General features: G+C 40.1%; 1 protein-coding gene across 1 annotated transcript in view; it reads right to left on the bottom strand.

Annotated features, from left to right (window-relative positions):
* The window catches only part of TTC29 (tetratricopeptide repeat domain 29), a 178,052-nt gene that overhangs the window by 144,948 nt on the left and 6,993 nt on the right, over positions 1-26,111 (bottom strand). The window contains exon 3 of the mRNA XM_018552971.1: positions 8,017-8,240. Within this exon, the coding sequence (XP_018408473.1) occupies positions 8,017-8,240 (224 nt within the window). The remainder of the gene's footprint in view (positions 1-8,016; positions 8,241-26,111) is intronic.

Below are 26,111 nucleotides of genomic sequence, written 5' to 3'. Positions count from 1 at the left end.
GGCTGAATGTGTCAGACGCTGCAGATGGAAAGGTGCAGGACACCCCATGTGCAACGTCGGCCACACGAGCACCACGGGAGGACAGGACGCCGGGACCTGTAATGTACTGGAATGCACTGGAATGTAAGCAGGCCAACTCCCTGCGTTCCGGTGTGGGAGGGGGTGTGGAGCTGTATTGAAGTCAATGGCATCGCCCACAGTGCGATCGCCCGCACTCGGAACGCAGGCACATTAGTGCCTGCATTCCGGTCCAGTGCGATCTGCAAAAATAGTGCTCGCAGCATTTTTGCGGATCGCACTGGACTGGAACACAGGCACTAATGCAGGCGATCGCACTGTGGGCGAGGGGCCTGCCTGCGCAGCCCACGCCCCCTCCCGCCCCTGAATGCAGGTGTTTTTTCGTTGGTAGATCTCAATGAGCTCGTCATTTGAAAAGTAGATCTCCAGACGAAAAATAGTGGGCGCCCCTGCTGTATACGATCGGTTAGTCAGGGATCCTAATTATGTGATTGCAAGGAATTTTCCAGAGTGCTAGAATGATTATCATATATGGAAAGGTTTTGTTGCATGATACAGGTGATGGAAAATAACTAGCACACTGTGTATAGAACACAAGCTGAACCTGGAACCTCTCTAAGAACCTAGAAACCTCTAAGCTAACCAGCTGCCTATATAAACTATGTTAAGCGGAAGAATAAAAGCAGAAGTATCTTACTCTGAACCTCCCTGTGTCAGCGTGAATTCTTCTCTCTGAGTGTACACTCTGTAATGAATTAGGCCAGGCGGCAGATATAAGTACGGAACTTTAATCCGGTCCAAATTCTTGATCAGGTCCAAAACACCTTTGCCTTCCAGGGTACCATCTAGCCACCATTGTGTGTGCTAATAAGCTGTGTGTTTCCGCACAAACACACAGACACAGCAAGGCAAACCTCTTCTCTCTCCCCACTCCTCCTTCCTCTATCCCCCAAGCTAGTAGATGGAGAGCTGCTGGAGTTTGCTTTGTCCCTTGTGATCTTGTACTGGACAGGAAGTTCAGGGAAGCAGAGCTGGAAGCAGCTGTTCAAAAACATGATGATTGTAGGTAGTTGGGCAAAAATGTAAAGAAATATTTAGCTGGGCAATGTATATTTGTTTAATCTGGATTTATTTAATTTAATTTTATTGAAACAAGCTTAAGAGTTTAATACTACTTTAAATAAGAACTGTGTATTGTACTATTGTTGTTAGATGATAGAAAAGTGAAATGGAATAAGATACTGAAACAAGAAATAGTCTTCTACATTGATATTCTTCGACCACGCCACTATTTTTTAACTCCCCCACTTCCAGAGGTTTTGCCTGAAAAACAAAAAAGGTCTGCTGCTTACGACACAGAACAGTTGTGACATGTGGCAGCATTTGATGATTGGAACTGTGATTTGCAGGCAAACAGATATTGTAGCTATAGTGGAGTATACCAATCTATAGGCAGCCTTAGTATTGTATAATCTTAGTACTGTATCTATGATCTGTAGATTGAACATGAATAACAGGTAACTCTAAAAACAGCATGGCACTGGTCAGTTTACCACCCAACACCCATTCCTGTTACTCCCGGCGACAAAAGTCACCGGGAGTCTGTTTAAACAGCCCCGATGCTGGCGACGTACACTGTACGTCGTCAGTCACGAAGGGGTTAATGAAGCTAGTGTTGAGCCCCAACAGTGACAAGGACACAACCTTAACCTTTGTTTCATGCCTTAGGCTGCGTTCACACCTGGGCGTACTATAGACGCGTTTTTTCTGCTTGTTTTTCAGCTTATTTTTTAGCAAGTTTTTTCGTTCAGTGAAACGCGCGTTCGATGCTCGTTTTTATACCTCCCTGGCAGTATGATTTTTTTTCCCTTTATTTTCTCTATCTTTTTTTCGGGTTTTATTTAACTTTCAAACTTCCCGCCGCTTCCGCCCCCCTGCGACGCGGATGCTCGCAAGGGACGGAACCCGGAAGATGGCAGTGGCCGGAGGAGACAGCAGGGATCGCGGACAAGGTAAGACCTACGCTGTATTCCCGAGTGTGGCTCGGGGTTACCGCTTTGTTAACCCCGAGCCACACTCGGGAATAACAATGAATACGCGCTGAAATACGCCCCCAAAGAAGCTCCTGTACTTGTTTAGGCGTAGGGCGGTTTTCAGCGCGTTTCCACCGGTGGGAACCATGCCCATAGGAATTTACGGGATTTCACTTGCTGAGTGTTTTTTCAGCTCTTCGATCAGCGCTGAAAAACGCCCAGGTGTGAACCCAGCCTAAAACAAACATACTCTGTAACATGAAATATGCTCTTACTGGATGGTCCTCTCATCTGAAGACTGCTAAAAACCAAGATGGGTTCTTCCCTATATGGTTTTACTTGTGAGTGAAAGCGACAGATTCAAAACACATGCAACATTGTTTAATAAAGAGTTCTTATTCTGTACAAGGGCTATAATCCACATCATAGAGAAAACAATCAGAATTCTCACTACTAAAGTCAAACAAAGAAAAGATGGATGCTGATTGGTTGCCATGGGTTAATTAAATTAAGATTAGCCTTGAGAATAAGAACTCTTTATTGGATAAGGCCAATGGTACAGAATAAGTAGTAAAAAAACAGTACCAATGTAATGCTGGGACATAAACTGACAGGAATGAGGTTCTAAAAGCTTGCATTAATGGTTTTTCCAGACTTCCCATATGCACAGGATTCCTGCTGTCCAGTGTCTGGCAATTCGCCATATTCACACGTTCGCTGAAATATATCCAATAACCTCAGGAGCCCTTTTCTCAGAACAATGCAGAACATAAAGGGCAGCAGTTTTTAGTTTTTTGCTGATGCTGCTTTGCTTGATAAATGATAAATGATGCCACAAGTTACAAGACACACACAGTTGTAGAACTGCCTTCAAGTCATCTAGTCCTATGTCATGGCATAAATTTATCACTGTTGCAAAGCATTACATTATGATTAGTAAGGTATATTTGCACATAAACCTATTGAATGAAGCACGTAAGAAACTACTGTGCTTGAGCTACCTACTAACCCAATATACGGGAACACCTAAAACGAGAAACAGGTTTTCTTATAGTGAGTATAAAGCATGAGACCTGTATCCTAAAGTAACTAAGACCTTCTTTATACTAACCAGAAGGGAAGACTGGGTAACTCTACAAATAGATAATCCTTCGAAAAGTAAGAAACACAATCATGCAACCAATTTCACAATCCTTATCCATTGTTTATCGGCTTAAAGTAACATTAAACCCTCAGATTTTTTAACATAAACCAATAGTGTAATGTGTGCCTTACTGTAATCCATGGTTGTTTCCTTTCTCTTTGCTGCTCTTCCTTTTAAATCCTCATGTCTTCGCATGCTTGGGGAGAACTTCCCCTTTCAGCTTAGGGCCTCTTCCTGTAGTGCTGGCTCAGGTTACAAGCCTATACAAACCTATACGCAGACACTGTGTATCCATTCCTGAGACAAGGCAGTCTGCTGCAAAACAGAAGTTCTGCAGAGCATGAGAAAAGATACAGATTTAAAAGGAAGAGCAGCAAAGAGAAGGGAAACAACCATGGATTACAGTAAGGCACACATTACAGTATTGTTTTATGTTAAAAATTCCGAGGGTTTAATGTCACTTTAATAGCTTGTGTAGTAAATAGTATTATCTGATATTCAAAATATCAGATGAGCAGAATTTCATGAAAGCAGTCATTCCACTCTTCATGTATCACCTGCTAGTTCTGGTTCAGATTTGTGAAAACTTGGGCAAAGAAAAGCTGTGCTGTTGCCCATTTTATTTCATGTTTCATTTTCACACAGTAGGCTTGAGAATAACAGTTACAATATGGTTGGTTATAAAGGGCATCCAGGCATCTTTTTATTTGCCGCACTTTTTAGAAATCAGCCAAAGTATGTCTAAAATTATGTATTAATTATTTTCTTTTATAAACCTATTATTTTTACATTAGTGTGGCCTTAGACACTTTATTTTTATGTTAGGGTGGTTAGACAAATGGTGACACATACAGTATGTCTGTCTTTAAGTCGTATGACTGTTGGGACTAATTATGATCTTTGACCAACAGTGATGAAAGCACCCTCTGCTCTACTGAACAAATTGTGTGATGAGATTTGTGATAAATCCCTCCTATCACAGGACATGTTCATTATTCTTCCAACATATTGGCCCTTACTAAGAGAAAGGCATCCCTGTTGCAAGTGTTATGCCCATGTGCTAACTCTGCAGAGGTTCATCTTCCCTCTTTTTCCTCCAAGCCACACAACCAATGTCAGCATAATGTGAAGCTTTAATAATAAAAACAAACATGATCACTTTCAGTTTTTCTTCCTCCTCTGATGCATTTCCCCAAAAAGCTAGGCTAAATGATAGAGGCAAGGGAGACAGGAAGGGGTAACAAATTCACACAGATCTGTCTTTTATAGGTGCAGCAATCAAAGAACAGGGTTTCACAACAAGATCAATTACAAGTGCAACTAAATGCAATAGACACGTAGAGACTCTTTATTAAAATACAGATGCAAAATGAGCATACATTTCCTCAAATTCACAATATAATGCCTCGTATTATAAAATGAAAGGAAAAGGGGAAAGGAAGGAGAAAGAACGTTAAGGGTAAGGGAATGGGGGTGAATAAAAGGAAAGGGGTTAGTTATAAAATATATACCCCTCCCCCTTTCCTTCCTCGTATTTACTCAATTTCCACTTCTCTTCTTCTCTCTTCTTTTTCTCCTCGCCTTCTGCTGCCCATTTCTCAGTTATTTGTGACACATTTGAGTATAAATTATAGTGCTGGACATATCCCCAAGATTTAATACTAAGCTCATCTGATCCCAAACATTTGCTAACACCAGGACTGTTTTCTTCTTATTTTCAGCTAGTGGAACCAGCTAATTTTTTGTTACGTTAGTGATATTAGCATTCGCACTAACAGTTGGCGTATTCTTAAAGAGGAACTACATTTCAGATTGATTCTATAAGCAATTACAGGTCATTATCGAATTGTTCATTTTCTTGAGCAGTAAATTACAGCTAGGAAATACAAAATGTAGTTAGTTCTCTACTTGTGTTTACCAATAACAACTGGTTCTATACAAATGTAATTTTCAATAGGTCTTGTCACACGTGAACAGCAGGCAATGTAATTATTAGCTGTCCAGATCTAGTATCACATTTTAGTATATTTACATGAACTTTACATAACAGTTACCAAACAATCATGAGAACATTTTTAAGGTCAATAGTAAAATAGTTTAGGAAAGAAAGAATGTAATTGTAATATGCTATAAGATATATGATATGATAAATCCATTGGTATAATAGTAATGTGACCAGACAGCTAGTCTGGTGCGCAGCTGTGACAAGTGAGATAAATCAATAAGATGACCAACTGTTACTCATTCTATTCATTTTACATAACTCATTTAGTGCTGCAAAGCCTGTCTCTGAGCGCTGAATACAGGTAATGACATTACCCCACACAACCCCTGTGCACTGTGATTATCTAGCACACAATACTATACCATTCCTAACACATCAGTCAACATAAAAATGTGGTTGAACACTTCTATCCAAAATGCTGTGCTTCAATCAAATGGTAGCTTTTCCACTTTATCAAAAAAACTAAATAATTACAGTATACCAATGCAGTAGAAGAGCAAAGTTTCCTTTAAGATGAGCCCCAGACTCATGTAAAAGGCACAAATTAATGCTGCTCTATATATTTCTTTATATTTAAATGTATTTATTTAATGCAAGCAGAGTAAGTACCTGAATTTTACATGGTATCAGCCTCCTGTAGTCCCTGCACAGCAGAACTCAGGCTGGGCAAGGGATAAGCAGCACACAAAGCAGTCAGTTCTGCTGCAGTGCTCATGTGCTAACAGGGGACACACATTAAAGATATCTGAACTTAAGAAAAAAAATGTTAAAAAAAAATACATCTTTACATCTGACACTTCCCTGCCACTACTGCAGGACAAAATGGTGACATAGGGGGCGGCCAATGAAACCACAATGTGCAGAGGGGGAAGCAGGCATCCGACTGTGGCTTTGTGTGCTGCTTATCCCTTGCCCAGCCTGAGTTCTGCTGTGCAGGGACTAAAGGAGGCTGATCTAAGGAATAGGTGGCGGGACAGGTGAGTATTAATGCTCAAATATACATTAGTTTGTAGTGTTTATTTAAAAAAATCAACAATGTCAGTTTTAGGCCCCGTTCACATATAGCGACATACCTTTTGCAGCGGATCCGCACGGCCGGGATAGCGCGACTTTCGGGGCGACGTTCCAGCGACGGTAGCGCGACCTTCCCCGTCGGGCTCCATAGAAAAAAAGTAAAATCGCGCAAAATCCGCCGAAAAAAGGGTCCGGTAGAAGCGACTTGCGACCGCGACGAGCGACATGGAGTTAAGACAGCTCCATTGAATAACATTGGCCGGCGACTTCTCGCGATATCGCGCGGCAAAAATGCGCGATATCGCGGCGGAAATCGCGCGACAATTCGCTATATGTGAACGGGGCCTAAGTGATCAGTTCCAGCAGGATCATCTTTGTTTCTTCTGTTTGGTTTTTTTATTTGTCTGGATTGTAACTATTGTGTATAACTTTAATTTTTACTTTTCAGAAACGTTTGTGGGGAAAGAAACTTTTCTTTCATGACAAACGTCTAAGGACAGCTAGCTCAACCTAATTCGCTTGCACAGTCATGATTATTGGGTGTATAAATACATACAGTGAGGGGATTTATCAAGACTGGATAAGACAGAATCTGAAGCAGTTGCCCATAGCAACCAATCATTTTGTTTCTTTCATTTTTATTCCTTAAGGATCATCTTTGTTTCTTCAGTTTTTTTTTTTATTTGTCTGGTTTGTAACTATTATGTATAACTTCAATTTTTACTTTTCAGAAACTTTTCTTTTCCCACAAACTTCTAAGGACAGAGGGCTCAACCCAATTCCCTTGCACAGTCATGACGATTGGTGGGTCTATAAATACATACAATGAAGGGATTTATCAAAACTGGAGACAGAATCTGAAGCAGTTGCCGATAGCAACCAATCATCTTGTTTCTTTCTTTTTCAAAGCTTAACTGAAAAAACTGATAAGAGAAGCTGATTGGTTACTATGGGCAACTGCTCCAGGTAGTGTCTGCTCCAGTTTTGATACAATCCCAACAGTGGGTGGTGGGACTAAAATAAGGGTGGTTCCTAAACCATATGAAAAAAGAAAACCATGGGCAGTGTCTATCTTTTACTATCATCCTTTTTAGTACCATATCTGCTGCCAAAAGTCAGATTCTTAAAGTATTTAGGCCTGTATGTATACATATATGTTTTAAACTGAAGAGTGTAGTTTGTCTAAATGTTTTAATGCCACAATCCAGACTGGCTACATACTAAACCTTATTAAATTATGGGTTTGCATAAGTCTGTTATATGAAATACACCCACGTCACGCTCAACAAATACATATTTTAATATTTAATCTGTAGGAAAAGTAACAAAAAGAATAGCATTTCATTTGGTGGAGCCGCTTATTGCTTCACCTGGATGTTATTTCATTACCGTTGCACAGTGTATATTGGAAGTAAGCGATGGCACTGCAATATTGCTTAATGCAGCGGTGTTGCCAGAACAAAAAAATGACACTGCCTCAATGCTATGCATACATAAGCTTCCTAGCAGACCTCTCGTGCATATAAAACAAAAATATTCCCCTATGAGATGTTAAAATACACGCACCCCTTACTCTCCTTGATTCTTCTTTTAAAGGATTAGAAAGCGCACAGTTTGATGCCAGGCTTTTCTTTTTAACTATAGTTTATGATCTACTACTTATCTTGCTATAAGACTAAAGCTGATATGTGCTAAACTGTAGTAATGTTTCAAACTCAAAGATGAAACAATTTAGAATCCTCGCCTGAGGCTCTCGTTGCTTCAGCTCCTGCTGCTCTGTTTCCCAGAATTCCCTCTTTTACCTGCTCGTTGGGCTGCCTCAGCCCTGGTCAGGAAGTGTTGAAGTTGATCCAGTTTCTCGTGCTGCTCCTCCAAGGGTTTTTGTTGCCATATGGCTGACCCAGGCCCTCCAGCATCCCTCAAGGCATTCCACTTCTGGATCAGAGCAAAGAGTTCTGAGAAAGACTTGTGATAGCCTTGGCGCAGCATTTTTATGCAGATGCTGTGCTTGAACGAATTCTGATAGCTGCGTAGTGAAAAAGAGGGAAACAAATAATTCAATAGCTTCATAATTACAATAGGCGATGTGGTTAGAACATGTATCGCATTACCTTTTACTGTTAATTTCATTTTAACAATGTCTCTAATGTTCCACATCTCGCTGTGCAGAATATATAGGCTGTAATCAAGTGTCTTGTTATACATCTGTCTTTAGCCTGCTGTTTACAGGTTGGTTAGAACACACTGAGAGAGCTATACTGACACCTCACAGAGCAACGCACTACAACAGAAGTACAGTATTGTCATCCTAGCTTTCTATCAGTACTCCAGGACATATCTGTATGAAGCTCTGGTGACTCCAGCAGGCCACTGCATGTCAACAAAACATTTCTCACCTCAGCTTAAATTCCTTTAAAAAAAAACTATTTACGAAGTGAGTTATTTACTAGTGGATAATTGTTAATATCCTATGGACAGGAAGGGCTGTCGTGAATAGCAATATTGTGTTTGCCATGGAGACTCATTGTTCTATTCTTACTAAGGTGAAAGATCAGGACAGAAATCATGAAGCTATCAATAAAAAGCTTATGTTGACAGTGCAAGCTACTGAGAGTCATCCTTATCCATGCTTTCCTATTGATTGCATTACTGACCAGAAGGACATATGCAGCCAAAGACTTTGAGCCAAAAGAACTCCAAACCAACATGCATCTTGTGGGTCAGTGGTTCATTAAGCAGTAAAACAAGGATAAGAGAGCCGTGATGCATGCACAATCAAAAACAAGTTAGATTTCCTATTTCATGGTAATCGTATAACCTGTGTTGAAAGATTTTTTTTAAAAGGGGGATAGAGGGATTTCCTCTCACTTCCTGTTTTGTCTATGATCTAAGTGATGGAAAGTCTCACCAATGGGACAAGAGCAGCAAAGGAAAACTAAACAGGGGTTTTACTGTAAGTGTGTATCTTAATACTTTATATTGAAAGTGTTTAACTTAAAATGCTAATTCATATTTCTGAAGTACAAGGATCTCCAGCATTAGTTGAAAAGCTTATGATGTGGTGCACTTTGGGAGCAGTTATAGACTTGCAATGTAGTAATTCTGGCATTTGTTACAAGGACCAGGATAGTATATTTGTGTCTTGGATGAATTGCTGGGAGCCAATTAATACTGTTTTAAAGAAGAACTCCAATATTTCTTATTAACTTTTGCAGTGGGCACCAAAAGGGTTAGGAGCTAGTTTTTGTCTAGTTTAAAAAAAAAAGTTCTACTAAACCGATGCTCTGAGCCGGCTTCTTCTTAGACTGGTCCTTTCAGGGTCTCTCCCCCTTCTCTGCAGTGGTCTAAGCTCCTGTAAATCATCATGTTCTATATACTGTGTATAAACGTGAGGATGCTGAGGAAGATTCCAATGCTGCTGTGGAGGGGGAGAGAGGCTGGAGGGAGCATTGTGACAGCTGCCTGGCTCGGAGCTTCAGATGAGTTTAACTTTATTATTTTCCTCCCAAGACACAAACGAGCACTTTACCCTTGCAGTGTGGGGTAGCCCCACTGCAAGGGTTCATAAAAATTTTTTCCTGGAGTTTTTCTTTAATACAGCAGCAAGGAACTAGTTTAAAAGGAACTAGTTTAAAAGGAACTAGTTTAACCCCTTAGGCACTAGCCCAAATTAGAAATAACAATGGGGTGGGGGGATGGTGGCAGGGTCCTAATCTTGTGATCACTGTGACATCCAATCACAGCAACCACATGATCGTGAGCTCATCCCCAGCTCCCAATCGTAACTATGTAAATAGTGACTGTGAGCTGTCAGTGACAGCGACTCAGTCTTTCAGCACAGAACAGTGGACACACACTGTGTATGCAGTAGCTGAGCATTAAAACCAATCTTCCTGCGGCAGCATTTATGTGTAAGGCTGTCAAGAAGTAGTTAAGTTCCTGAATTTGACTTGGCATCAGTCTCTTGCAATCATTGCAATCCTTGGTACAGCAGAACTCAGACTGACAGAGGGAGAAGCAGTATGCGTGTTCTGTAGATAAATGCTCTGTTAGAAGGAGAAAGAGATCAGTGAACATGAAAGGCATGTTCACGGATTTTCTTCTCAGCATCTTCAAAGTGCTAGTGATAGGAGTGGTGTTTAGACAGGAAGCTGGTTTTATCACTGGCAGTGATTTGCAGAGGAAGGCAGCAGCAGAGAAATCATGAGGGCAGTCGATCACAGTGGGGGTGGGGGGCAGTAGAGAAGGCATCTGAAGATTGGTCAAGGCATTTAATAATCGGCTAACTAATCGATTTTGAAAATAATCGTTAGCTGCAGCTCTAATTTGGGGACCAGGTGAGGCATCGCGGGAACGGTAAAGGCATTGAAGAAGGGAGGACACATCGTGGGAACCAAGAAAGAAAAGAATGGGGCTGCAGAAGGGAGACAGTGGAGAAGATGCCAACTTTTTTAATGAAAGGTAGTGATGTCAGTTGCCTATGACAGCCATTCATGAATCTGCAGAGTCTCAACTATACCTCTGCTATAAGCTCATGGTTGATGTAGCAACCATGTGCTTTTAGACTAAGGGATATGGAGCAGACGTAAGGGTTACTGAGCCAGCCTGCTGCAAGCTCTGACATAAACCTTATGTCTGTGCCAGTAAAAGTGTCAAAAACGTCACTACTGGATCAAATAAATGTTTTAGCTTCACGTACACCTTAGGTCTCAAAAAAGGTTTGTATGGACTACCAAATTATTTCAGTATTACAGGTTTACCATGTATGGGAGCATCTGGTCATATACACAAATATGGGGTAATAAAAGAGGAAATAAACTTTGATGCTTGTCATCAAAACAAGTATATTGGATCTAAAATCTGTCAATGTAAAATGATAAAAAGCCAGTCAAACAGGCAGAAACATACCAGTCTGCAACAATTTTGATTATCGCTAAATCTTTTTTTATTTCTACACATTTTCTCATGGAAAAACAAAGTATTTGGTTTTCAAAGGGTCCACAGAAAGAACTATTTGTGTTCCTTACAAATACCCCTTTATAACAATTGGGCTGTTACCTAAAACATGCACAATTTAGGTAGTAGCTAGTGATAAGCTGAGCTATATTTTAATCAGTTGTGAACACTGGACGTGCTAAAAAAGTTCCACCAAAGTACTCAAGGCATATGCAGTACGTCCTGTTCTTCTGCTCCGTTGCCTTACTAGAGAGATACAAAGTAACACTGTTACTTTCGTATTTATCTCTTTCATTTATCTGCAGATCAAAGGGATTTGCTTATTTTTACATATGATGTCAATTACAGCAACCTAACAAGTAAAAAAGAATAGTTTAAAAAAATAAAGTTTTGGTTCTATTTGACCCCTTATTAACACTTTGTTCAGCCCTAATTAACTCCTTCTTCCCCTTCTCCCCCGATATACTGTATAGATTGTTCATTCATTTTTATTTGCTTTGTTCATTACATTTTTTTTAGCGTTGCTAAAAATTCCCCACAACATTGAAAAACCCCATTATTTTATTTATAAATATTAGGGATGCATAGAAATTTCGGACGCCGAAAGTGTCATCTTTCGGCCGAATTTGCGGTGCATCCTTAGTTTCTCTCCTCCCTGCTGTGCGCTGTTCTTTGTCTCCACTGACACAGAGCAGAGTCCTGCGGGGTGGAGAGAAACTGTCAGGAAACGAGCAGGGCAAGGAGAAGAGCACCGTGAGCGTGTCACAGGAGGCTGACCTCTCCTCCTGCACCGCTCAGCCTACTATATGACTTACTATGTACCAGTTATGAATGAATGGGAAGTGATTTACATCACTTCCTATTCATTCATGATTGTGGACATTAGGGATGCACCGATACTAGTATCGGTATCGGTGCCGATACCGAGTATTTGGGTGAGTACTCGTACTCGCCCAAATGCTCCGATACCTTGCACGAGTACTTCCTGTATCAGGAAGCCGGGCAGCGCATCATTACATGCTGCCCGGTTTCCTGATTGGCCAGGAAATGACTCCATGCTCTCTCGTCAGGAAGCCGGGTAGCGTGCAATGACGCGCTGCCCGGCTTCCCGATTGGTCAGGAAGCTAGCAAATCCGGAAGCCGGGCGCCGTGTAATGACGCAGCGCCCGGCATTCTGATTGGCCGGGAAGCCGGCGTCATGCTCCCTCGTCATCTCATGAATCATAATATTAAGAAAGTGACCTTAAAGCATTAGTTTGTATTGCTTTAGAAAAAATGTGACCTGTCCCTTTAAGAAAAAGTATCGGTAATTGGCATCTGCGAGTTCTTGATCAAAAGTATCGGTACTCGTACTCGGTCTTAAAAAAGTGGTATCGGTGCATCCCTAGTGGACATTGTAACTCACTGTCGCCACAAGTTATGAATGAACAGGAACACTCAGTACAGTACAGAGGATTCATGTTCATTCAGTGCTGGGGCTGCAGAAAAAGATTGAGGACTCTGTGTCCTCAATCTCTTTTTCTATTGTAGAAGAGAAATATCAGGAGTCTGTTTAGACCCCTGATATTTCACTGATGCCCCCAGCAGTAAAGTTAAAAAAATAAAAACATTTAATAAAAATAAATAAATAAAATTTAACAAAATTAAAAAGTAAAAAAAAAATGAATAAAAATTAAATATTTAAAAAATTTTTAAAAGGTTAAAAAAAAACCTGACATTTTTTTATTTTTGGTTTTTCGGTCTCAAAATTTCATTTCAGTGCACCTCTAGTAAATGTATTTGCACTGCTTTGACACAGCATCATAATTTTATTATTATTTTATAAAGGAAAAATTAGAGAATAAGATGTATACTATCCTATCTACATCAATGCTATTTTTATAAAAACATACTGATCAAAGCAGAAGTTCTTTGTCTATGGGTTGCATCAAAAAATACAATAGTTTTTCAAGACAATATAACCAAAAGAAAGTTTGTCCTAAAACGATATATCCGTTACTTTGTTATCTTAAATAGGAACTTTACCCATATCTTTAAAATAAAAACAAAGGCACCTTTAGAAATGTTTAGTAATGACAATCTACTAATAGATACTTCTAGATAATTGCCAGCTTTTTATTCTTGCAAACCTTATTTCTCTTTTCTTCCTCAGTCATCTGACAGTGGCCATTTTTACTAAGGGCAGATTAAGCCATCTCCCTTTACTTCCTGGAACTCTGGCACATATGACTGGGACAAGTTATCATGCACATCATCTCAGTGGAGGAAAATGCCTTTCCTTGAGATCTCGTGAGTTACAGATAAGCTTTCCCAGCAATACACTGCTGATGTAACCTTCCCAGGATGCAAAGTGGACCAGAAAGTAAATTAAAAACATGTGTGTTTAACTAATGAATGTTAGATTATTTTATATCAGCATGCAAAGCTGCATACTGATGTGATTTTTAGTGAAAGGGTGTAAAGGTCTATTTTAAGTAATGACAACGTTGTTGCTGGAAAAACACGCTTATACCACAAATGTAAAAATTATGCTGGTCTATAAAGTGTGTACAGGTGTAAGTGGTTAAAAAGGAAAGGACATGTATAGTTCTATAACTGTTTTGGTTAATTTGTCAACAATCTACTGTTTTAAGAGAAATCTCTTCATCTTGTTCGGCTTTCACAATAGTAAAATGATTATTTGCCCATTGTCTATTACTTTTTACTTCACTAAGGTATTAAACAACAAAGATTTGCTTTTTAAATAATATTTTGCATAATGGTGAAAGATCCTGCACCTTTAATTGAAATAAAAAGGCAACTGAAACATCTGTATGGGCATTAAGATTATAGGGCAAACACATTTTTTCAAATAATGAGAGTAGTAATTTCAAGATTTTGCTCCACCTTTCCACTTGAGAAGTTGCCCTTGCTAATACGTTCATGCAGCTAACAAGAAAACCTCACTTTAAGATTAGATAATGTGTTGTATAGTACTCTACTGAAGATGCACTTCCATTGTGCTTTAATATGACACACTTAAAAGCGCTAAAGTCCCTGCTCTAATTCCCTCAGAGAAAAAGAGAGATGCCTTCCAAGCACCTGCAGATTCCCCTGACAGCACTACTAATGATTTGTTGCCGGCAGTTATTTTTGTATCAAAGCAGATAAAAAAATGTACTCCTTTGCAACCTAGGTGCCTCCTAAGTAATGGCCTGGAGAAAACCTTGTTCACACCAGCACATGAAAAAGACAAAGGACAAAAGAAGAGACTTTACTGTGACACCAAGTCACTTGAACTCTTAAAAAAATGGATACTAGATTGAAGCCCTGTGTCATAATAGCATGTATATTTTAATACTCTACACTGATTGCCCCCCCTACCACCCCGTGATCTATAATTATTTGTCTTTTCCCCAATGTATGTGCAACTACTCAATACTCCATAATTGCTTATACACATTTCCCAACAAACTACTTAACCCTGATAATTATAAATAATGTCTACATCAATATATTTTGCATAGGAATTATTTGCTAAAATGTTAAACTGATGATAAAATCAGGAGTTAAACCTTAAAAATGCATTCAAGTAAACTTAGCTATTAACCAAAATGTAGCTTATTTGTGTATCACCCGGCTGTAGATCCTCAAATCATCTCTTAATTGGTGTTGACACTGTTCTTCCTTCTGGAGCGTGGCTACTTTTGTTCCCCATGGTCCTTGTGTGTGTTGTTGCTTTAATACAAATTAGTAAACTAAACATGAGATTGTAGTCCATCACGGGAGTGAGCTTGGTGTGGTGGCTACTTTACAATACACAGGTACCTTGGGGAACAAAAGCAGCCACCCTCCAGAAGGAAGGACAATGTAAGTACAAATTCAGAGATGATTTGAGGATCTACAGCTGAGTGATACACAAATACATTGTTAATAGTTAAGGTACTTGAATTTATTTTTAAGATTTAACTTCTGAGGTCAGTGCCACTTTAAACTGTTAGACTATAAGACATACGTACCCCTTGAACCTGTCAGAAGAACTACCTGGGGAATAGGAATCATCAGAAGCTGCCAAATAGTAACCAGTTGCCAAACTGCACTAGAAAGTGACTGTTAGAGAATGAAGCTTTAGATCTCTAAGGAGCAAAACTGTTTTTTTTTACAGACACTAATAAGCAAGGCCTCATTTGTATGGCTTCTGTAGATGATCAATTGCAGCATGCAGTCAAATTCCAGTGTACAAAGCAAACTTGGCCTGGCCTAAAACATTTGCAAGGTAACCACAGACAAAGAATTATTCACTGAATGGATCATCCAACCTACATTTTCAGTTATGAAACCTTTTTAAGTTGTAGAAACTCTGGGGTCTATTCACTAAGCTGCCGTAGGCAGCAGAGTGAATGACCGACCTGAAGTGAAGTGAGCCGAACGCTGTTTGGCTATTCACTTCAGGCTGGTACAGCTGATTTCAGCGGTATATCGGCTGAAATCAGCCATACATCGGGTGGCTTCGGGTCGACCGAACATGCTCAGCATGTTCAGCCGACCCGAAGTGCAGAAGGAGTTCGACTCAGCCGATCCAACATCTGGATCGGCTAAGCCGAACCTCCGGCAGGCTACTGGCTGCTGTTCAGTCTATTCTTATAGATGCCGAACAGCAGTGAAAGAATAGCCGAATGCCGCTGAGAGGCATTCGGCTCGGCTGTTCTGCTCGGTCTCTCTGTGGGACCGAGCAGAACAGAAAAATAGTTAAAAAAGTAGAAAAATAAAAATAGAAAACGATTGTACGGAGCTAGCAATGACAGCTAGCTCCGCCCAACAGTTTTCTATTGGCCAGCGGTAAAAAAAAAAGAAAAAAAAAAAAGATTTGGCCATAGGAATGCATTGCTAGATTCCTATTGGCTATTTCAATTTGCAATACCCAATAGCAAACTAGCTATTGTACCTGCCATCTGCTGCAGTCAATCTGGAGCCAGCCGTAAGATCACGGCTGGCTCCACCCAGCTGTCAGAAGCAGGCTGTCGGCCGGCCAACGGCCAGCCGCTCGGCCAGCTTCAGCTTTCACCTGGGCTCAGTCGAGCTGAAGCATGTGCCTTCGGCTCGGCTGAGCCGCCCGGCCGACTTCGGGAGCTGTACGGGCTACAGTAAATAGCCCGTACAGCAGCCCTTCCGTTCTACTGAACCGAAGGGGTCCTGGGGCCGAAGCTAGCCGAAGGATCAGCCGAAGCTACGGCTAGATCCTTCGGCTTCTTCGTGAATAGACCCCTCTGTGTTTGAAGAAAGTTATAACATACCCATTTGCATGTGTTCATAAATCTTGTTCTATGATTTATTTTGTTAGTGTCTCCCGACTCCTGTCTCAGCACATCCTTCTAGTTTGAATGCTATCCTTCTATGACAACCTTCAGCACAGACTGTTTTACTGGGCCACATTTACAAAAGTAAAGTGCTCGCTAAGCAAACAGCTAAATACAATGTTCAGGAACCAACACAAAAGACATAGGTCCCATAGTAGTACTAACACTGGAATAGGGAAGAAGAGGAAGATGGCTTTGGGCACTGGTGACAAGTTTTCTTTAAAGTTTAATAAGTCATGTGAAAGTTTCAAGGTATTTTGTTACTTCATAGAAATGCTATTTTACGGCAAGCAATTATAAACCAAAAGGAAGCAGTTCATACCACCCTATATACACAGTATAGGACATATTTTATAAGCAAAAAAGATCACTTCCAACAAATCAATTATCATCATGTGAAACACATGTATCAGGAAGATTCACCTAAAGTGAATGTTTGGTGAATGTCAGATTGGCTGCTTTATAAATATGCCACTGTGTGTGTATCTATGTGAATTAAAGGTCTGAAACAAACTTACATAAAATAAATTTACAATTTTAGTTTAAGTACCCTGTAGTTAAAGTTCATAGAATCCAGTTTAAACTCACTTGGTAAAATAATTATGTTCAATAAGGATTTAACCAAAGTAATATCTATCTATAGCCTTTAACAAGCAATGTTTTTGCTATGCATTATGGGAATCCAAGGCACTAAGCATATCTTATACGTATTATTTATTACTAATAATTGCTGTAATGTAGCACTAAGATTCGTGAAAAAGAAAATGGTAAATGCCAGAAAAACAAATGTTTCTGTTTATTAGACTCTTACTGGAGAGGATTGCTTGAACAGATAATCTTATGCAGAAACACATTTCTGTGACAGCTATACATCATAAATTGTAATTGATGTGTATATTATAGATATATGTTCAATATACAGTGTATGTTCTATACACTGTAAATTACATACAGCCATGTGAAAAAGTAAGTGCACGTCATAACAAGTGTTGAATTTTTCAACATATTTGAACAGGCAAACATTAAATCTTGATTCAAATAGTGCACACAGATATAAGTGATATACATAAAATTGACATGGTATATTAATTTTCATGATCTAAATTAACTAGGGCTGTGGAAATTAAAGATTAATTTCTCGATTAATCGTTAAACTTTTTGATCGATTAAAATTATTTTGATCGCTAATGAAAACACTCACCTCTCCGCCGGCTTCCGGGAGTCCAGTCAGCGATCTGGTGATGTCACGGATATCGACGTCACCGGACTCCTCCCCCTTTCCCAAAGTGGCTCCGTCGGCTAACGAAGGGAAGGGGGAGGAGTCCTATGACGTCGTTAGTCGACGGAGCCACTTGGGCCGGTGAGTTTGCCCAAGAAACTTTCTGCACGAGCGCCAACCAAGGCATTGGCCTATACACATACAGCACTGCAATTAATTAATAAAATGAACTAGGATCACACTAATCCAGCACGTTATTATTCTGAGTTGCCCCACTGAAGCGGCGGCCAAATTGAGTGGGGCACGTGAGATTAATAACGTGCTGTATTAGTGTGATCCTAGTTCATTTTATTACTTCATTGATGTGCTGTATGTGTATAGGCCAATGTAGTTGGATCTGTATGTGCGCTGTAATTAATCGAAATTAATCGATTTTTAAAAATTTTGATTAATCGAACACGGAAATGTTAATTATTATCAACCCTAAAATTAACAAACATGCTAATTTGTCATATGGATAAGGTAAGAACTCTCCCTACATTTACCACCACTTCAATTCCATGAAATTATAATTGAGTATGCTACATTATGTACCATTAATGAACCTGCTTAATTTAAAAGAGAAGTGCAGCCAAAACCTTTTTTTTGGGCTTTACATCTCCTGTGTGTCCAGGGAAATATTAACTAATGTCCATAATTAGAGCAAGCTTGGAGAGGTGGCTACTTCACAACACACATAGTGCTGTGTGACTGCACGGCAGCCATCATATTGGAGGCACATTCTGTTTAAACAGCCCCGATGCTGGCGACGTACACTGTACGTCGTCAGTCACGAAGGGGTTAAAAATCTTGGCATGCACTACGTATGCGCGGCTCAGCATACAGAAGAAAAGTAGTTGCAGAAAGGTAGAAATAATCTTTTGCCATAGAAAGTCTCCTCTGCCACAAATCAACCTTACTTCCACTATAAAATTCAAGTTTCCAAAAAGGAAAACGTTTTTTTATTGGACTAAAAATGTGTCACAACCACATTCTGATAAAAATAATTTGTTGTCACTTTTATTTACTGGCGGCCTCAGGACGCCCCTGTTGGTCTGTGCATAATGGTGCAGTTGTACGGAAATTGAACAAGGGTTTCGATGACGGCACGAAGGAAATCGAACGATAATTACAGAGTGTATGGGCAGCTTTACACAGACAATTTGCAAAATGAACTAGTGATTAGGAGGAATAACGTTAAATAAGAAATATATGTTTAATTTAATTCAAGGGTATTGTTTTACTATTCTGCTCGGTACCACGGAGGTACCGAGCAGAATAGCCAAGGCGGCATTCGGCTATTCACTCACTGCAGTTCGGCCCCTATGAAAATAGGCCGAACGGCAGCGAGAAGCCTGCCGGAGGCTTGGCTCAGCCGATCCTGATGTTGGATCAGCTGATTCGAACTTCTTCTGCACTTCGGCTCAGCCGAAGAAGCTGAGCATGTTCGGCCAAACCGAAGCCAGCCGAAGCAAGCCGATGTACAGCTGATTCCAGCCCTCGTGCAGCTGAAATCAACCGTACAAGCCTGAAGTGAATAGCTGAACAGCGTTCGGCTCACTTCACTTCGGGTCAGTTATTCACTTGGCAGCTTTGTGAATAACCCTTTAAACTTAAAGGAGAACTATGAGATGAGTGATTTCCACTCACCTCATAGTTCTAAGCCGACCTGTGACAATGAGACTGTCACAGGTCGGCTCAGTAGATCGGGAGGTGAGGGAACACATACCGGGTTCCCTCACCTCTCGATCCTGTCACGGCTCTCTGCCGTGACAGGGGGAGGGGCTGGATTCCCCTCTCCCAGCTCCGATCTGCCAGCGCTGACTGGCGGAACGGACGGGGAGGGGGCGGATACAGCTGGCTCTGCCTCTAGATAGGCAGAGCCAGCTGTCACTCACGCAGCTGGGGGGATCCCGTCATCTACGTCGGGATCTGCTCCAGGTGCGGCGTCTCAGTATACCGCGAGCTGTACCTCGCGGTATACTGAGCTTAGGGTAACGGGAGGACGCTAGTTTGTGTCCTCCCGTTACCCTAAGCAGAACTATGGGGAAAAACACTGACCCCATAGTTCTCCTTTAATTGTGCTATGTGGTAATACTATTTAACTGCACACAAAACCTGTGTTATTGATTAAGAGACCTGCATGGTTTAAGGATTCCTGAGGTCAGGATGGTACAAATGTGAAAGATAAGTAACAGAATGGAAAAAATATGTTTTTACTATTTATTTATTTGTGTACGGTAACTGTTTTTTTAATAATACAGGTGTAAATAAAAGTGACAAAATGGTCTTTTATTAGAATGTGGTTCTGACACCTTTAAAGTCCCATTAATTATTTTTTTCCTTTTTGGAAACTTGCATCTTCTAGGGGTCTATTCACTAAGATGCCGTAGGCAGCCGAGTGAATGACCGACCTGAAGCGAAGTGACTTTTCACTTCGGGCTGGTACGGCTGATTTCAGCCGTACATCGGCTGAAATCAGCCGTACATCGGGTGGCTTCGCATGGCTTTGGGTCGGCCGAACATGCTCAGAAGGAGCAGAAGGAGTTCGACTTGAAGTGCAGAAGGAGTTCGACTCAGCCGATCCAACATCTGGATCGGCTAAGCCGAACCTCCGGCAGGCTATTCGCTGCTGTTCGGTCTATTCTTATAGATGCCGAACAGCAGTGAGTAAATAGCCGAAAGCTGCTGAGCGAGAAAAGTAGTTAAAAAAGTACAAAACAAAAAAATAGAAAACGATTGTGCGGAGCTAGCAGTGGCAGCTTGCTCCGTCCAACTGTTTTCTATTGGCCGGGCGGTTCTGCTGACGTAAAAACAAACAAAAAAAAATTTGCCATAGGACTGCATTGCTAGATTCCTATTGGCTATTTCAATTTGCAATAGCCAATAGCAAACTAGCTATTGTACTCGTCCTCTGCTGCTGTCAATCACTAGAGGGGACCTGATACAGAACTACAGGTCCCCTCTGCTGATTGACAGCAGCAGTGGGCGGGTGCAATAGCTGGTTTGCTATTGGCTACTGCAAATTGAAATAGCAAATAGGAATCTAGCAATGCATTTCTATGGTGAATTTTTTTTTCTCTTAATTCTGAAGGCAGCCAACGGCTCCATGTCAGAATAAAAAAAAAAAAAACAGGGAAAGTTTTAGAGTGAACCTTTCTAGGAAAAAGTGTTTCTGGAGACTCCCGGAGCGCTCGGGAGAGTTTGCTGTCTGGAGATCAGTGTCCCTGACCGAAGGGGTCCTGGGGCCGAAGCTAGCCGAAGGATCAGCCGAAGCTACGGCTAGATCCTTCGGCTGCTTCGTGAATAGACCCCATAGTATTTGAGGGATGTGCATCTCTTGGACCAGTCCCTGGGGCCCCTCTACCCCTCTACTGCAGAGGTCTAAGGATGGTCCCTTTGTGCCATACAAAGTAGCCTCCAAGCTCACACCCGTGATGGACTACAAATCTCAACACAAATTAACTAACTAAACGTGAGCTTGTAGTCCATCACTGGAGTGAGCTTGGAGCTGTGGTTACAACACAAACACAGACTATGGGGAACAAGAGTAGCCACCCTCCAGAAGGAAGGAGAGTGTCAGCATAAATTCAGAAAAGGTTTTAGGATCTACAGCTGAGTGATACACAAATAAGATACATTTTTGTTAATAGTTAAGTTACTTGAATGCATTTTTAAGGTTTAGCTCCTGAGTTTAGTGTCACTTTAATGGGCTCGTTCACACCATGAGTGCATAAAAATTGATGAAAAAAACATGCAGAGTTAACTTGAAAAGACATGAGTTTATATGAGTTTTCATGTGCATTTCAGGGAGATTGTATGCACATTGACATCAGTTCATGTACATTTGTTAATGTGCATATTTACAACACACACTCTCTCATCCCACAAAGACACTACAGATGGATTATGAAAGGCAGGGGGAGGATCAAAATAAACAGGATCCATTTACTCTTTTTTTTTCTGCATGTGCATAGAGTTTATACTTGTTTTACACCAGATCTTGTGAGGACCTGTACGGAAAAATGCAGACATGCTGCACATTTCCGCACAGCCCTGCATTGCACATCACACTGGCATTTTTGTGTGAACAGGGCACATAGAAAACAATTGTTTTCTGTGTGTCCTTGCAGAGACCTGCGTTTTACATGTTAAAATTTAAATCTACTTACTTTCCCCCTTGGCATGGCATGAGAACTACATACGCAACAAACAAACAACAGTTTTGGATGTCTCTGCGTTTTCTCAAGTTCAAATGCATGCACGAGAATTACAAAGAATCACATTTATCCTTGCTGGATTACTGCAGGACAATTTAGGGGACCCGCAAGAGACATCTGAGAATTGATACACATCTCCACTGTGCTGCCATCAAAGGAGGTAGGTGTTGCGCTAGGGGGCGTGCGCGAGCAGGAAAAAAATGCCGTCTGGCGACGGCAACCCGCGGTTGCGAGTCTGCCGTCCGTCCGTTTTTTCTTAACGGGCGGACGGCAAGAGGTTAAATAAGGGGCTTTCTTTATGTCTAAAAGACAACTTGGAGAAATTTTTCCTAGATCAAGATTTATATAGACTTAAAAAACCCATTCTGATGCCAACCGAAGGCTAATGATACTGAAAGAGATGTGTAAGAGTACTAGAAGTAGAGATAGATCACTAACATTTAAAAAAAAGTGAATGAATAAACTTTCTTCCTTACATCATAACTTGATTAGAGATTATGATTTGTATCAATATATTTAATTGTGTACAAGAACTGTTTATTCTGTGTACTATGATGTTAGTGATTTGTATTACATTATATATGAAGACTCTCTTGAGCACCTTAATTCAGGTGGAGAAAGTATCTTTTTATAAAGACTGATAATACATAAATGTCCGTTAACTTTGTTTTTGTTGGTCACCTTGTGGTGATATTTTTCCACTCAGGGAGGATAAATGTGATTCTTTGTAACACTTGTGTGCACATATGAGCTTGAGAAAGATTGGGGGTGCCCAGAAACTATTGTTCATTTTTTGTGCATGTCATTTTCTTGTCCCACCCGAGACTGATGTAAATTAATTTAAAGCAAAACTCCAGGAAAAACTGTTCATAACCCCGTGGGGCTACCACTGCAGTGCAACGGTTAGATGCTTGTTTTGGTCTTGGTGCTGAAATAAACAAATTATACTCACCTGATCCTTGGATCGGGTGAGTATAACTTTTTTATTTTAGCACCAAGACCAAAACAAGCAATCAACCTTGCAGGGCGGAGGTAAACCCACTGCAAGGGTTAAGAACAGTTTTGCCCTGAGTTCTGCTTTAAGTTACATATCTGAGGGTTGTGTGTGCGCCTTCCCACCTTTTATTATATTGGACTTTGGCAGTAAAGTGGCGCCCACCTGTGAATGTAAGGAACAAAAAATTAGTACATGCAGTTCTCCTCTTCACTGTGTATTTGTGTAAAGTGTGTGTGTGTGTGTTATATATACATATTTGTTTCAGCCCCCACTCACAAACCCTAGAGTGGAACACAGTTACATGACATGAAAGCATAACGGCATAAGTTTGTTCAAAAATCTTTAGGGCTTTGGAAGATCATGGATGGGGCATTTATGTGTTTCAGTTTTCTACTCTATGATGTTGAATGATATGAACATATCTTCATTTACCTAAAATTAGTAGCAAAAAGGTGTCATGAAGTATTAAGAAGAAATGCAAGGTTACAACAGATGTATGCTCCCCTGTGGTTACATTTACTTTTACTTACATAAACGAGGACAGTTACGGAGAAAAACTGACAATGTGAGAAAAAACAAAGTGAGAGAGGAGGAGGAAAATATTGCCTGAAGAGCAACATTAATGTATAGTAACTTGTTAGTGTTCCATATCACTTATACTTTTATTGAAATCCAAAATTAAGTTAATCTATTTTCCATTTTCTTATTTTAAAAAGACAACGTAGGTGTTATCAGTAGTTTTGTCGAATGGTCTCTGGGGGCATCTACTGGAAAAATAACAAAACTGCAGTCTTAAATAGTAAAATGCTATGAAGGAGAAACTCACTCCAAACAAGAATCTCTGAGCTCAAGTATCTGAGAAAAACATGGCAAAAAGGAAACCAACTGACAAAACCCCTGGGTTTAGGTACTCCTAAAAATGAGAGCGTTCAGCATGGCCCCTTTATTTCTAGGTTAGATTCACACAATGCATGCCACTTTGTAAATTTTTAACTCAAGCTGCAACATGCATAGTACTGCATAGCTGCATGTTTAAAATGTGTCAGTGTGTCTTTTGCTACATTTCCTTATATGCATATTGCATGTTGTTGCCTGAAAAGACGTGGGCCAAAACATTTTTTGCAGGCTGCGTGCTCCTTAATGAACTGCACTGCGGCCCTAGATATTAATGTGCCCATGCTACAGCTGCATAATACCATTGAGAGTCACATGGATGTGAATGCATCTGTAACAGAAGTTGGGGCATATTGGTATCCTTCTCATGCTGAATTACCAAATCAATTTTCATCAAATACTGTGTAACAAAAGGAAATAAAGTGGACATTAACTACTCTGCCTTACAGGAGCCTTTCACATAATGTGTAAGTATCTACAGCATATTTGCACATTATGGCACATGTTGCTTGTTAAATCCCCCATCCTCCTGTGCTGTGATGTCTGCGATCTCCCTCATTCCTCCATCTTTCGTGCTTCCATTTTCTCCCTAGTTTCTACCGGTTCAGAAGTCTTCAGCCATCTTGATAAGCCAGTCCGGGATGACCTAACCCTATCTCCAGCATGCTGGGATTGTGTACTGAGCTGTGCATGCATGACTGCATGACTTTTAAAAACAGTGCCAGCAGGCAGGGGCAATGATTTTACAGAAGAGTCTCTTTTACCAAAAATATCAGCTAGCAGTTTTTTACTTTCCAAGTTAAAAGAGAACTATGGGGTAAGTGTAAGTAAGTAAGGTAAGTAAACAGGGCACACTGAAAACAATCTACTGCTGAAAAACGCAGTTCTCCACAAGTGTGAACAGACTCTACAGAATGCCTTTTTAGTGAAATACGCCCAACCTCTATTTATTATCCACCACCACCACCACCATGTGGAATCACTAGCTAAAAACCAAAACAAAATTAGCACCAAGTAAACAATGTTATTGGCAGTGGGGTGTGTGGATTTTTTTAATTATACCGGATGTGTTGGGGGGTGTGCTAAAAAATAGAGGATATGTGTATTTTAGTTGGTAGACAGATAACAGTAATACATAATTCTATGTTTTATACACATCAATTCTAATGTCTCATATTTGAATACCTGGTATTGGTTGATAGCTGTTTAAGCATTGTTACATTGCATTGTTGGTAGCTGTTTAAGCATGAGTTTCATTCTGACCACATAAGAGAAATGACAGCAGGCTGAGAAAGCTGAAGCCACACTCTTTAGTCTTAAACTAAACCAGGCTGAACAACATTGTTGAGACAAAGTGAAGCAGTGGCTGCACAGAAAGACATGAAATACAGGTACACAGTGGTTTAGAAAATATTTTTTTACTTGTGGAGTTTAACAGATTTAAAGGGTCAATTTAAAAAGCTAACACACGAGGATAAGGATACTTTTATTTATAAGTGACAGTTATTTTCAGTTTAAACCAATTAAAAATGAAAATTACAGTCACATGGCTGAAAATAGAGTGCCTTCGGCTTGTCTAAAGCTTAATAATTGAGCCTATAGTCTTTTATGTTAGGGCATTAAATGAAAAGACATACTTATGATCAATAACAAACTGTTAGTGCACTTCTAGTTCATACTAGATGATAAAGCAAAATCACATTACCTTTCGTTTTGAATCTTATATATAGGACACATTAATGAAGGTCAAAAATCAAAGTTATAAAAACATTATAATATGTTTTTGCTGAAAAGATGCTCAGTGCATACCACCCTAAATTAGGAATTAAAATGGAATATTGTAGGTCTTCATGCCAAGTAATCCAAAAATAGGGGAAGACTACATAGGTTTTCATGGAAAAAGCAAGCTCTGCTAAAATGTATTTTTGGAAAACTATATCAGCATTTTCTTGATGACTTATATTTAAATGTTAAAATATATTCATTCTCTGTATTGTATTTTACTGGTTACATAAAATTATTTTCCAAGGAAAGTCACAGAATGTTATTTCTCTGAAAAAAACCCCAATGATCATCACCTATACACCACCCTAATATAATCAAGAAAGAAACATATTAGTAGTGTAGGAAATCATATTATACAAATAGGGAGCCTTAATAACAGATTACATTTACAGTATGTAAATACACACATGATGTAAGATTAGTGCTACAAGCTTGTAACTGAGATGCATTT

Source organism: Nanorana parkeri, unplaced genomic scaffold, assembly GCF_000935625.1.
Source record: "Nanorana parkeri isolate BGI_ZX_2015 unplaced genomic scaffold, ASM93562v1 scaffold104, whole genome shotgun sequence".
NCBI classification, from domain to species: domain Eukaryota; kingdom Metazoa; phylum Chordata; class Amphibia; order Anura; family Dicroglossidae; genus Nanorana; species Nanorana parkeri.
The sequence above is the reverse complement of the archived record's forward strand: the minus strand, read 5'-3'. Positions and strand labels throughout refer to the sequence as shown.